The sequence below is a fragment of the Eleutherodactylus coqui genome, chromosome 4, assembly GCF_035609145.1.
Source record: "Eleutherodactylus coqui strain aEleCoq1 chromosome 4, aEleCoq1.hap1, whole genome shotgun sequence".
Classification (NCBI taxonomy): Eukaryota; Metazoa; Chordata; class Amphibia; order Anura; family Eleutherodactylidae; genus Eleutherodactylus; species Eleutherodactylus coqui.
This window is the reverse complement of record NC_089840.1, coordinates 69,490,375-69,505,161: the sequence shown is the minus strand read 5'-3', so window position 1 is coordinate 69,505,161 and position 14,787 is coordinate 69,490,375. Positions and strand designations below refer to the sequence as shown.

Here is a 14,787-nt window from a genome sequence, read left to right as displayed (position 1 = left end):
TGTAACGAGCTAGACTGTTTTCAGATGTGTGAACATGATTGCACAAGGGTTTTCTAATCATCAATTTGCCTTCTGAGCCAATGAGCAAACACATTGTACCATTAGAACACTGGAGTGATAGTTGCTGGAAATGGGCCTCTATTCACCTTTGTGGATTTTGCACAAAAAAACAGGCATTTGCAGCTAGAATAGTCATTTACCACATTAGCAATGTATATAGTGCATTTGTTTAAAGTTAGGACTAGTTTAAAGTTATCTTCATTGAAAAGTACAGTGCTTTTCCTTCAAAAATAAGGACATTTCAATGTGACCCCAAACTTTTGAACGGTAGTGTATATATATATACACATACACACACACAATGATACCTCTACTGTCGTCACCTTCTTCTTTCACCGGTTTCCAGTTTCACTGATTCTTCAGCGCAGAATTGGGTCTTTACTTTCGTCGCCTGCTTCCAGTCTTGCAGGTGGCTGACTGCCCATGTGACCTCGCTGTCCAATCACAGCCATTCATCGATGAAGGGCTGTGATTGGAGCATCCAGCGCTGGCTGTGATTGGCTGAGCAGGCTGTCACTTAGCCGACTCAGCCAATCAGAGCTATCTCTTGCTGGGAGGCGGGGAATCCAATACCTGTTACAAGCAACAGATGCTTTGCCCGCTTGACAAGCGCCCGACAGCCAGCCAGAAGCTCAGAAAGCAGCAGTGGGAATCCCAATGGTACCTGAAAGGTTCGTATTGATTCCCTTTCCACCCCTACCCCACACCCCGCCAGGTAGTGTAGCTAGGGAATTAACACTGCCAGAAACGCAGTACCAAGTTGTGCCGTGTTTTCGGAAGCACTGAAACCGCTGCCCATTCATTTCAATGGGTGGCGTAGGGCCGAAAATGCTTGTGTGAACAAGCCATTGAAATGAATGGGAGCCTTGTACAGATTTTAGTGCTGTGCTGAAAAAGCAGCGCCAAATGCTGTACAAAAACGAATTGATTGGATTTCCATAGATTTCTATGGAAATAATTGCCTCAAGTTTCATTGGTTTCAAGTTTAGCCGATTGCTTTCACATGGATTACCAACGAAACTAGAGGTTTGACTGTACATATATAAAGGGGGACATACATGTCGTGATTAATTTGCACTTTAAAGGATGAGTAGAGGAATAAATGCTTAATTAATCCACTGATAAGGATGTAAAGGTTTTATGGTCTCTAAATTGTTGTTAGGGGGTCACCAGGCTGCCATGACACCTGTACGGCCACCCCGCGATCTCATCACCTGGGGACCATACGGGACCAGCAAACATTGGTCAGAGCAATTAAATGCCGCTGTCAGACTTGACGGTGGTATTTAAAGGGTTAACAGCTCCGATGAGCAGCGCGGTTTATCAGAGTTGTTGAGGACAGCTGCCAGAAACACCTGGCAGCCGCGATATATGGAGCTAGATCATACCACGATCTCCCTCTATACACACCCCAAAGCTGCAGGATGTAACTGCACGTCCTACAATGTTAAGGGGTTAAACAACTCAATACAGATATCCCTATACCAAAAACCTATTGATTAGCCCACATACTTCAGATGGAACAGTTTTCACCCCAAACATATTAAAAGGTCCATTGTCTACAGCCAGGCCATCAGATACATCCGGATCTGCTCCAACCCAACAGACAGAGAGGAACATTTATACCATTTTAAAAGGGCCTTTTTAAATCAGGGCTACCATCCCACCTCAGTTGATGACCAAATCACCAGAGCCACCAGGATACCCAGAAGTCAACTACTCCAATACAAGGAGAAGGAAAGAAACTGTCGTGTACCTCTAGTAGTGACCTATAATCTTCAGACAAAGGTAATAAGGAAAATGGTAAGTAAATTCCATCATACCCTACACAAGAATGACCGTTTGAAAATCACAGACAAGATACAAATCCCCAACACACAGCAGGACTATCCCGGGGACATTCACATGTTCCACGTCTGATGTTGTGTACCTGATCCTGTGTAGTGAATGTCCAGTTGGAGTGCTCAATGTTGGAGAAACAGAACAAACACTTAAAGGGGTTGTCCGGCCACACAGGGTAAAATTTTTTATAATGCTGCTGCTTCCCTTTCAGTAAGGATAGTAACACACAGCATATAGGGGCTCAAACCGGCAGGCAGATCAGCTGGAATGTCAGTTTCTTACCTTAGAATCTGATGTTCACTGCAACTTTCAAAGATGGCGCCTCTGTGCTGCCTTCCCAGAATGCTCTGCGCTCTCCCTCCTCTGTGTGCGCGCTCCCGATGGCAGTAAGAGGCATGAAAAAGCACGATTTCATGGCCTCCCTCAGCTCACGTCCTAGCCCCGCCCATGACACGCCCACCTCTATTGAACTGCTCTACAGTCTCTCCCCGCCCAGGCCCCGCCCCCTGCTGCATACTATACTCAGAGGGGTTGTAGCCAGGGGACACTTATACACTCATGGTTCACGATAAAATCCTGGCATGAGTGTAAACAGCAGCACTGTGTATAGTGAATGGAGAGGGGCTGGGGAGAGCCGAGAGAGAACTCTCCTGCAGCCCCCCACTGCAAGGGTACCTACTGCCCCCCCACCCTGCTAAAGTAAAGTAAAACAAAACATTTCCCACACACACATGCCCTCATAGTGCCCCTCCCATAGCGACCCCCCCCCTCACAATGACCCCCCCCCCCCGACTTCTGTCAGCCGGGTCCCTGCACACACACACACACATCACTGCAACCCCCCCCCCCTTGCACACATCCATCCATCCATCTCTCCCTCTCCACCCCCCCCCCCTTCCCCCGGGACTTCTGACAGCCGGGTCTCCAGACACCACGAACACACACACACATCACTGCACCCCCCCCTTGCACACATCCATCCATCCATCCATCTCTCCCTCTCCACCCCCCCCTTCCCCCGGGACTTCTGACAGCCGGGTCTCCAGACACCACGAACACACACATCACTGCACCCCCCCCCCTTGCACACATCCATCCATCCATCCATCTCTCCCTCTCCACCCCCCCCCCCACCCCCCCGCGAGAGCCCACCCCTCCACTCATTCTTACCTTGGAGATGAAGAGCCAGCAGCCACGCCTCCCCTGCAGGCAGAACTGAGCTTCCCAGCGGCTGAAGTTTTTCTGCACATGTGCAGAGCTGTGCTGGAGAAGCGTGTCCCCGTCGTCCCGACAAGAAGAGGACAAGAGACTTGTCGAAACCCATGGCAACCGAGGAGCAACACAGGGGGGGGGCATGCTAAAGGTAAGTGAATAACTTCTGTTTGCCTAATTTACAATGCACAATGTATATTACAAAGTGCATTGTATTGGGCAAACAGAAGTAATGAGACCTAATGTTTATGGCCGGACAACCCCTTTAAAGCAAAGATGAGGTCTCATCGCCACGCGATTAAAAAGACCGAATTACCTGAGGCGGAACATTTTTCTAGTGACGGACACAACATAGAACATATGAAGGTTACTATATTAAAAGGCAACTTCAAAACTCAATCTCATAGAAGAATTTGGGAGTACAAGTTTATAACTAGAGATGAGCGAGCATAGTATTAGGGTGCTCGTGATGCTCGTTACTCGAGACGAGCACCATGCTGTACTCGTCTCGATTAAACGAGCACTGACCATTGAATTCAATGGAGCCGGCAATACAGCCGGCTCCACAGAAAGCAATGGGCTGCCGGCGATCGCGGGATGAATTGTCGGGAAGGGCTTAAATATATAAGCCCTTCCCTGCAATTCATCCAGAAATGTGTAAAAATAAAAAAAATATATACTCACCTTGTCCCGGCAGAACGGGCCGCTCTCAGGGGCAGCTCTCAGCTGAATGACAGCTGAGCTGAGCCAATCAGAGGCAGCACTCACTCACCCATTCATGAATCAGAGGCAGCTCATTCAGCAGGCGGGGATTTTAAATCCCCGGCTGCTGAATACTACTTACAGCTGTTCAGAGCAGTTCAGGAGGACTGCCGCCGGCCGCGCTGAACTCCGTCTGCCGGGACCAGGTGAGTATATATATTTTTTTTATTTTTACACATTTCTGGATGAATTGCAGGGAAGGGCTTATATATTTAAGCCCTTCACGACAATTCATCCCGCGATCGCCGGCAGCCCATTGCTTTCAATGGAGCCGGCTGTATTGCCGGCTCCATTGAATTCAAGGGGCTAACATCGTTCTGCCGGGAGAAGGTGAGTATGAGTATATATTTTTTTTGAATTCATGAATGGGTGTGAGTCAGACCTGCCTCTGATTGGCTCAGGCTGAGCCAATCAGGGGGCAGGTCTGACTCACACCCCCTTCACACCCACTGCAGGCCGGCCGCGCTGAACTCCGGCTGCCGGGACAAGGTGAGTATATATTTTTGTTTTATTTTAACACATTTCTGGATGAATTGCAGGGAAGGGCTTATATATTTAAGCCCTTCCCGACAATTCATCCCGCACTCGCCCGCAGCGCATTGCTTTCAATGGAGCCGGCTGTATTGCCGGCTCGTTTCTAATGAAACACGGCTAGGAGCAGATTTTCGGGCGATTTTCGGGCACCGGTCACGCGATTTGCGGATGTGCATCAATCATGCGATCCGCAAATCGCACGAAAAAACGCCCGTCTGACTAAGGCCTAACTCAGAGACCATAAAACTTTTACATCCTTATCAGTGGACTAATTAAAGGCCTATTTACATGGAGCGATGATTGCTGAAAAATCGCTAAAAAGTGATCGTTTGAGAGATCATCGTTGTGTCTAAACACGCAGCCATCATGCACTTTTCGTTCACTGCTAGCTGATCATTAAATTCAGGTCAACCTAAAAATTGTCCTGTGGTCTTATCAGGACCGCATGCTGAGTTCTCTGTGGGTAGTGCTGATAGCATTGTTTCCTGTTGGAGAACAAAGGAGCTGAATGGAGATAAGAGCCCTCCAGCTATTAACTACATTCAGCTAAAGGCTTCATTCGTACGCTAAATAGCTATTAAGTAGCTGAGTAGCTACTTAATAGTTTATACAAAATGATCGCTGAAAGCTGTCACTCAAACTGTCATTTGAGCGATCATCGCTCCGTGTAAATGGGCCTTAAGTATTTACTCCTCTACTCATCCTCTTGTCCTGTTAAAGGAGATGTCTCGAGGCAGGAGTGGAATTTTTTTTTTTGCCCAGTCCCCCTAATTAAGCATACATTACTAAGCCCCCCTGTAAATGACTTTTCTAGCTGGTTTGTACTTACAGTTCCAGCGTTTCAGCAACTTATAAAAATTTTCCCAAGATGGCCGCCGGCTCTTTTCCCGTCGCTTGCTGTAGCCCGACGTGCGCGCTCCCGAGACGCTACCAGCTGTGTCTCCCTGACAACCAGACGACCCGCAGCCGCCGACCGGACCCCTGGAGTGAACACGGCCGGCCAACCAGTCACCTACCGCCAGGCAGCAGGTAACCGGCGCATCCCCCCCCCCCCGGCACAGCGGCAGCCCCCCCATCGCAGCGACAGCCCCCCCCAGCGCAGCGACAGCCCCCCCAGCGCAGCGACAGCCCCACATCACAGCGGCAGCCCCCCCATCGCAGCGACAGCCCCCCCCAGCACAGCGGCAGCCCCCCATCACAGCGGCAGCCCCCCCATCACAGCGACAGCCCCCCCCAGCGCAGCGACAGCCCCCCCATCGCAGCGGCAGCCCCCCCATCACAGCGGCAGCCCCCCCATCACAGCGGCCGCCCCCCTCGGCGCAGCGACAGCCCCCCCATCGCAGCGACAGCCCCCCCATCACAGCGACAGCCCCCCCGGCACAGCGGCAGCCCCCCCATCGCAGCGACAGCCCCCCCCGGCACGGCGGCAGCCCCCCCATCACAGCGGCAGCCCCCCCCGGCGCAGCCCGCCCCCGGCGCAGCGGCAGCCCCCCCGGCCCATCACTTACCTGGGCGGCAGGGCGGCGGGACAGCTGGGCGGCTTCTTGGGACAGCTCGGCAGCTCTGTACCTTCCTCTAACAGAGGATGGTACAGAATGGCCGCTCCAGCGTGCTCCCGAGCAGTGACAGCTCGTCTGCGCATGCGCAGAAGAGCTGTAGCGGGGAGCACACTGAAGCGGCTCGTGCTGAAAGGAGAAGACCGGACTGCGCAAGCGCGTCTAAAAAAGCAAGCTGCCAGCGAATTTAGACGGAACCATGGAGACGAGGACGCTAGCAACGGAGCAGGTAAGTGAATAACTTCTGTATGGCTCATATTTAATGCACGATGTATATGACAAAGTGCATTAATATGGCCATACAGAAGTGTATAGACCCACTTGATTTCGCGAGACAACCCCTTTAAGTGCAAATTAATCACACCGTGTATATATGTCTATCACACACACTTCTTCAGATCTATCCTATTATGTCTGAGAAAGAACCCCAAGTAGGTTTGAAAACGTGCTCTTTTTATTAGCCATTAAAATGTATCAAATCTACAAGATGACTTTGTTTCTCTGACTGAGAACAATCACATTATACAATTCTTGCATGTTGTTATGCTGCCATCTGCTGGATATAAATGCTCAATATACCACTTACAAAGATTCTAACATTGTAGCAATTTATTTTGGAATCATTTGGGCTGCTGTCGATAAAACTATAGAGAAGAAGTCCAGATCCCTTAGAAGTCGCCCCTACTTAATAAGGCCTCATGTCCACCGGGACAGATCTGCAGCGGGTCACCCACACGTGTGATCCGTGAGCCATAGGGATGCGCTGGACACCCGCAGGTATTTAAATACCTGCGGATGTCATTTTCCCTTGAGACGCAGATTGTGTGTGCAGGAAAACACCCGCAGCATGCTTCATTTTAGTGCGGGTCTCCCGCGGGGACGGTTCCCGCAGGCTTCTATTGAAGCCTATGGAAGCCGTCCGGATCGGCGGCACGCCCGCAGCTGAATTAAAAAAATGAGTTAAAAAAAAAGAATAGAGTGCACGGCGCATGCGCGCGGCACGCTGCCGGCGTGCCGTGCACATCCACCGGGCCGCAGAAAGAAGATCCAGCCACGACGGAGGGAAGATCCGCAGCGTTCGGATAGGTAAGTAATTCTTCTTTTTAGGCCTCATGTCCGCGGGAAAGGAGGGACCTGCTGCAGGATTCTGCATGAAGAATCCGCGGCGGGCCTGATTTTCCCGGTGGACATGAGGCCTAAAAGTGATAGCTGATATCTCTTGCGCAGCTCTGAGGCTTCCATCAATTGGAAACTACAACACAATGTTATCAGATCAATGGTCATCATACCCTGGAGATTGTGAGTGGCCAGTCACACACAGGTGGACTCGGAGCTTATGGACTCCCACTTATTTTCCTTTATGCTATGAGTTTTCATTAGATAGAGTGACTGAGGTGGAATTTCCCTTGATAAGAAAACTTTTCTTTGTCTCCGAGATTTGCCTGATAAGCATTTAAAATTCTGTCCATTGTTCTTACTATGAAAAGTGATGAAACAGCTGATGGAAGTTCTGTAAGGGGCTTCTGGTGCTGATGGGTATACAACTTCTTAGCAATGCTTGAATCTAATGAGATGTCCATTTGTAGTATGTTGATAAAGAGCAACTAATGCCTCATGTTTGCGTGTGGGTTGGATTCTGCATGCAGAAGCCCGCAGCGGAATCTGACCCTGCCCGCGTCCGACGACCCTGCTTACCTGTCCGGGACTTCTTTTTTCTGTACTGTGACTTTGTGCAGAAGTGCCGGCCACACTGCGCAGTACTTTTTTCCCCAAACTCCTGCTTTCCCACGGAATTCGCAGCCTGTCCGAAGTGTCAGCTGCAGATAGGCTGCAGATCGGATGGCTTCCATTGACTTCAATGGAAGCCGTCTGTACGGGAACTGCACTGAAATGGAGCAATTTGATTTCCGCAGCCAAAGATCTGCAAATTAAATCTGAATGCTTTAATTCAGGTGCGGACACCCATGTTTCTCTATGGCAGCTTGAACTACGGATTCCGCAATTCAAATTCACCCGTGGGCATTGGGCCTAAGGCTGGGTTCTATATCCAACCTCCCTGCTTGTTTTTCCCTCCAGTGATGTAGGGAAATTCTACAGAAACATATGGCTTAACTGCTCCTACACTTTGCTAGGGGATCCTTCATGACATGCAGCTCATCACTTCTGATGCCAGATGTTTCCCTGTGCTGGACAGAAAAACATTGCATTCAGTGTTGTTCCATCCAGCCATGGATGCTGGACCTGTGCACAAGGTGCACTAAAACGTCATCAGCTGTGTCTGCCTCAGGCATAAAACCACTAGCCGGACACAAGAAACACAGAAGTAGCAAAGTTTAGTTTGTCTGCAGTACCTTTCTGCAACAAGTTATAATTTGTTGCAGAAAGTTACTGCAGACAAACTAAACTTATCTTAAGGCATTAAAAAGCTATTGTTCTCTCAACACAAGAAAATCCATTGTAAAGCAATTGAAAGGGTAAACAAACTGTAGCACAGAAAATGGTCATAACACATTAAATTCATGTCAAACTGCACCTGTACATGGGAACCCAGACATACAGAATGTTTAAATCGAAACGTTTTCCTTTACCTTCTGTTATATTCATAGTGTATGGACACTATCAAGTAGTATTCAGTTATATTCATAATGTATGGACACTATCAAGTAGCATTCTGTTATATTCATAGTGTATGGACACTATCAAGTAGTATTCTGTTATATTCATAATGTATGGACACTATCAAGTAGTATTCAGTTATATTAATAGTGTATGGACACTATCAAGTAGTATTCTGTTATATTCATAGTGTATGGACACTATCAAGTAGTATTCTGCTATATTCATAGTGTATGGACACTATCAAGTAGTATTCTGTTATATTCATAGTGTATGGACACTATCAAGTAGTATTCTGTTATATTCATAGTGTATGGACACTATCAAGTAGTATTCTGTTATATTCATAGTGTATGGACGCTATCAAGTAGTATTCTGCTATATTCATAGTGTATGGACACTATCAAGTAGTATTCTGCTATATTCATAGTGTATGGACACTATCAAGTAGTATTCTGTTATATTCATAGTGTATGGACGCTATCAAGTAGTATTCTGCTATATTCATAGTGTATGGACACTATCAAGTAGTATTCTGCTATATTCATAGTGTATGGACGCTATCAAGTAGTATTCTGTTATATTCATAGTGTATGGACGCTATCAAGTAGTATTCTGATATATTCATAGTGTATGGACACTATCAAGTAGTATTCAGTTATATTTATAGTGTATGGACACTATCAAGTAGTATTCTGTTATATTTATAGTGTATGGACACTATCAAGTAGTATTCTGTTATATTCATAGTGTATGGACGCTATCAAGTAGTATTCTGTTATATTCATAGTGTATGGACACTATCAAGTAGTATTCTGTTATATTCATAGTGTATGGACACTATCAAGTAGTATTCTGTTATATTCATAGTGTATGGATGCTATCAAGTAGTATTCTGCTATATTCATAGTGTATGGACACTATCAAGTAGTATTCAGTTATATTTATAGTATATGGACACTATCAAGTAGTATTCTGTTATATTCATAGTGTATGGACGCTATCAAGTAGTATTCTGTTATATTCATAGTGTATGGACACTATCAAGTAGTATTCTGTTATATTCATAGTGTATGGACACTATCAAGTAGTATTCTGTTATATTCATAGTGTATGGACACTATCAAGTAGTATTCTGCTATATTCATAGTGTATGGACACTATCAAGTAGTATTCAGTTATATTTATAGTGTATGGACACTATCAAGTAGAATATTCTATTCTGCTTACCGTATATACCGGCTTATAAGGCGACGGGGCGTATAAGACGACCCCCGAACTTTCACTTTATACGCCGGGAATACAGCGGAGCAAAAAAAAATTCATTACTCACCTCCCCCGGTGTTCTGCGGCGCTGCTGCAGGATGTCGCTCCCTCCTGATCCCCGGCAGAGCATTGCTTTCTGGACACAGGGCTTGAAATCCCCGCCTCCAGAAAAAACACGTGCCTTCAGCCAATCACAGCCATTCAATGATGTCATTGAATGGCTGTGATTGGCTGATGGCGTGTGTTAGCTAATCACAGTATTAGCTTTCTGGAGGCGGGGATTTCAAGCCCTGCGTCCAGAAAGCAATGCTCTGCCAAGGAACCAGGAGGGAGCGACAGCCTGCAGCAGTGCCGCAGAACGCCGGGGGAGGTGAGTAATGTTTTTTTTTTTTTTTGACACTTTCTTTTTTTTTGTATTACCGGCGTATAAGACGACCCCCGACTTCAGAGCAGATTTTTCGGGGTTCAAAAGTTCTCTTATACGCCAGTATATACGGTATATTTTATTTAAATGCTTGTATTCTTTCTAGGAAAATAGATTTCATATTTTATTCACCATTGTGCGATTAATTGTGATATATTACACATAGATTTTAGGATAAGTGTGGCAGAGCAAGTGGTACAGCAGTGATTGTTGGCAGGGCAGAGATCGGGGTCGGCATTTGCTTTAATTTTTATTTTGACCTTCTGTCACTCAAAGGTTAGAACCCACCATATTATTTTTTGATAAGTACAATAAAAATCTGGCCTGTCTCAGTTTTTCTTTCTGTAATTCTTAGACTTCAATATAAAGTCTGACAACCAAATGTGTCCACCTCTCCATTGACTTCATTGGGGAAAGTGGTTTACAAGATCTCCATTCCAATGACCCTTTAGGGTGGCTTCACACCAAGCTTTTTGTGACAGTTTTTGATTCAGTTTATAAAGCCAAAGACAGACGTGGTGTTTGAAAGTTTGTCAGCCCTTAAAAATGTTTTATATTTCTGCTTATATTTAACCTAAAATTACATTAGATTTTCATACAATTCTCAAATGTAGAAAAAGAGAACTAAATCAAACAAATGAGTCAAAAATATTAGATCTGGTCATTTATTTATTGAGGAAAATTATCTAATTTCACAAGTCTGTGAGTCGAAAAAGTATGTGGACCATGAGGCTAGTTTCACACGAGCCTTTTATCGCAGCGATTTTCCCGCAATAAAACACCGTCCGAAAATCGTGACCATCTAAAGCATTGGATTCCAGTGCATTTGTTCAGATGAGCGATTTTCCGATACTTTTACAGCCGTCCGGAAAAGATAGGACTTCTCCTATCTTTTGCGGGACTACGATGGCCGTTCCAATAGACTCCTATGAGAGCCTATGAGAGCCTTCAGTAAAGGAAAGGGGGAGGGAGTTTTGCAGCGGCTTATGTTGCTAAAATCCCTCCCCCTGCTTTTGCTAGCAGCTCCCAGAGGCTGAGTAAGGAGGGGGAGGGAGTTTAGCATGATTAGCTCTGCTAAGCTCCCGCTCCATCCCGTCCCCTCCCCTTGCAGGCAGTTGGCAAGGGGTGGAGGGGGGGAGGGAGTTTGCACAGTAGCTCCCGCCCCACCCCCTCCCTTTGCCGGAGAGGGGGAGGGGGCTAGTTTGCAAAACTCCCTCTCCGCCCCTTGCAAGCTGCCGGCAAGGGGAGGGGATGGGATGGGGCGTGAGCTTAGCAAAGCTTTTAGGATTAGCAGGTAAACTGAAGGTATCATTAGAGTCAGGTGTTTTCAATCAATGGGATGATAATCAGGTCATCAAAGTGGATCTATCAAAATCTGATCTTCACAACATGTTTGTGGAAAAACAAAGAAGATTTCTGAGGACCTCAGAAGAAGAGTTGTTGATGCTCATCAGGCTGAAAAAGGTTCAAAACCATCTTTAAAGAGGTCTGACTCCACCAATTCACAGTCATACAGATTGTGTACAAATGGAGGAAAATCAACACCATTATTACCCTCCCCAGGAGTGGTCGACCAACTAAGATCACACCAAGAGCCAGGCATATAATAGTCTGCAAGGACACAAAGGAACCCAAGGTAACTTCTAAGCAACTAAAACTGTAAGTCCGTCCTTTATATTTTCCATTTTTTAGAATCCACTTCTGGCTTTGGCTCAAAAAACTGCAAGTAAATCTTGGTGTGAAACCATCCTTAAATGGTTGTGAACTTTTCAAACGGCTTGAACATATAGGATTGCCAATATGATAACTAGCAAAATCTTTTTATTACCTAAAATGATGTTTTTGAGCTGAAAAATCTTTTCAAAGTAGTGACCACGAAGGGTCTCCCTTTCTTCTGATTTGCTGCTCCTTGCATGTTGTCGTGTGATGTTTGTCTTTAGTAACATTGATAAAAATCTGGAAAACAGGATGTGGTGGGGGGTGATGACTCATGCTGCCCATAGAAGTCTATAGAGAAGTGGGGCAGGAGGAGGGCGAGGAGGAAAAGCGAGTCACACAGAGGCCGCCTGCAGCTACACTAAGTGATTTTTACTACTGAAATCACATCTCCACTGCTCACTACTTCTCCAGTGTTCTCCTTGATGATGTTATATATCTGATGTGTGCTACAGAAAGTTACAGTGACAACATAACAAGAATATTGTAAAAATGCATACTACAAGTGATATAACGGACATAAATAATGTCATTCCTCATGTGCACACATGACAGCTTATTCTGAAAAGTCACCTAAAAACTCAGGTATGCTGTAAGTATATAAAGTTCTTACCTTTAAATATAAATTTATCTACCTCTAAATCAAACTCTTTCATATTAATGTCCTGTCCACCTCCCAGCACCATATAGGCTGAAGTCATGGGAACAGTTGGGTCATCCAGTGGAAGAGTGTATGGACTCCCAAACAAACAGAGTAACTTTATAAACGCTGCTTCTTCAATTGGCCAATTTCCTAAAGAAAAAATGCAAGAATGTATCTGTTATCGTAAAAGAGATTATTAGGATAAAGCACCAAAACCATAATGAAATGCAATAAGCGTGGGTTAAAGAGAATCTGCCAGAGACAGACCTTTATAAATAAGTACAGGGTTACTATGAAAGAAATATACACTTTTAGGCCTTGTTCACACGGGCGACAAAGTCACACGATTTTGTCGCGTTGCTACAAATCGCATGTATGTATAGCCCATGCTTTATTGTGTTACTTCACACACGCGATGTTTTGTAGCATGCAACAACTCAACACAAAAACCTCACGGGTCTGACAATATGCCCGCGACTCGTGAGGTTTAGTAGCCCATGTTTCCCTATGGAGCCTTCCTCTCTGTTGCATCGCATCGCACAAAAACGTGGTTTTCTTGCGGTGCGATGCAACTTTGACATTAGGAAATCCTACTGTCAAAACCCTAACCTAAGCCCTAGCTGCAGGCAAAAAATTTAAAAAAACCCACACATACATCACCTTAGAAGCGCTGTCAGTCCGGCCATGTCTTCTTCCCTGGTCCTGGCACTGATCTTCTTCTTCTCTTTTGGCCGGGGATTGAAAAATCCACGCCTCCTCAAAACGCTGCCTCTGATTAGCTGACACTTAGCCAATCACAGCCAGCGCTCGATGAACCAATCACAGCCATTCATCGAGTCCTGGCTCTGATTGGGTAATAATCAGCCAATCACAGCCAGTGCTTCCAGGAGGTGGAGATTTTTCAATCCCCGGTCAGAAGAGAAGAAGAAGCCGCGGACTCGGGAAGAAGATGCAGCCAGGCTGAGAGCACTTCTAAGGTGATGTATGTTTTTTTTTCTTCAGCTACAGCTTATTTTCGGGGAAAGGGCTTATATTTTAATCTTTGCCCCCCCCCCCCCCCCGAAAATCCTCACATATAGTGCTACAAAGCCGCACGACCTTGTAGCACCACATGCGAATTTGTAGTACTACAAAGACGTGGTATCACCACAATAAACCGCAGCGATATCCCACGGACCAGCGATATGATACTGCAGTGATTTTCTCGTGCCGATGCTGTGTCGCCCGTGTGATCAAGGCCTTAGCCTTATATAGAACCAAAACTATTAAACACATAGATCTGTGATTTACATAGCTGCATAGAGTTGGGATGAAAGCTTTTGCCACTTTAGCTTTTCATGTCGTTAGTATCATATGAGCAGCCGTGGGGCATGAATTTTCAAAACGTTGGTTGGTTTAAGGAAAGGGAAAAGTTTTTGGAAACACCTGTAGAGTAACAAGTGGTTCGTGTTCATGAAAAGACTCAAACACAGAGCATTTTCATATGCTAAAAAACATGTATTTTGCTATATCAATAATAGTTTTGCTTCCATAAAATGCTGAACGTGTCTATTTCCTTTAGAGTAAGGCCTCCCTCACACAGGCGTTTGCAGAAACGCAGCAAAGGAAGCTGAAAAAAAAGGATACTCACCTAGCAGGTGCCGTCTGGCTTCTTGCCGCTGCTCTCAGGAGTTCCGGACAGGCTTCCGGGCACTTGTAAGTCTCCGACAGACCATCTCTTGCTGGTAACAAGGATGAAAACCCCGCCTTCTGCAAGAGATTGCTCTGATTGGCTGAGCCGCAGCTCAGCCAATCAGAACCAGCCTCGATGCACGATTGGCTCATCGAGTGCTGGCTCGGCCAATCAGATCAATCTCTTGCTGGAGGCGGGGTAATCAAAACCCCGTTACCAGCTAGAGATGCGCTGTTGGAGGCTGACAAGTGCCCGGAAGCCTGCCCGGAGCTCTGGAGAGCAGCGGCAAGAACCCAGACGGCACCTGCTAGGTGAGTAGTCCTTTTTTTTAGGTAGTGTAGCTAGGGCTTACATTTAGCGCTATCAAAAACGAGGTACCAAGTTGTGCTGCGTTTTCAGCAACGCTGAAACCGCTGCCCATTCATTTCAATGGGCGACGCAGGGCTAAAAACGTCCAAAGATAGAATATGCATCGCTATTGAAA

The 14,787-nt window shown here is 46.1% G+C and overlaps 1 protein-coding gene across 3 annotated transcripts in view; it reads right to left on the bottom strand.

Annotated features, from left to right (window-relative positions):
• Nucleotides 1–14,787, bottom strand: part of LOC136625448 (tapasin-related protein-like) — a 36,041-nt gene that overhangs the window by 18,753 nt on the left and 2,501 nt on the right. For all 3 annotated transcript variants that reach the window (XR_010792549.1, XM_066599622.1, XM_066599623.1), the window contains exon 2: nucleotides 12,602–12,781. Coding sequence is in view for 2 of the 3 variants with exons in the window: in XM_066599622.1 (XP_066455719.1) it covers nucleotides 12,602–12,781 (180 nt within the window). In the remaining variant the exon portion in view is untranslated. The remainder of the gene's footprint in view (nucleotides 1–12,601; nucleotides 12,782–14,787) is intronic.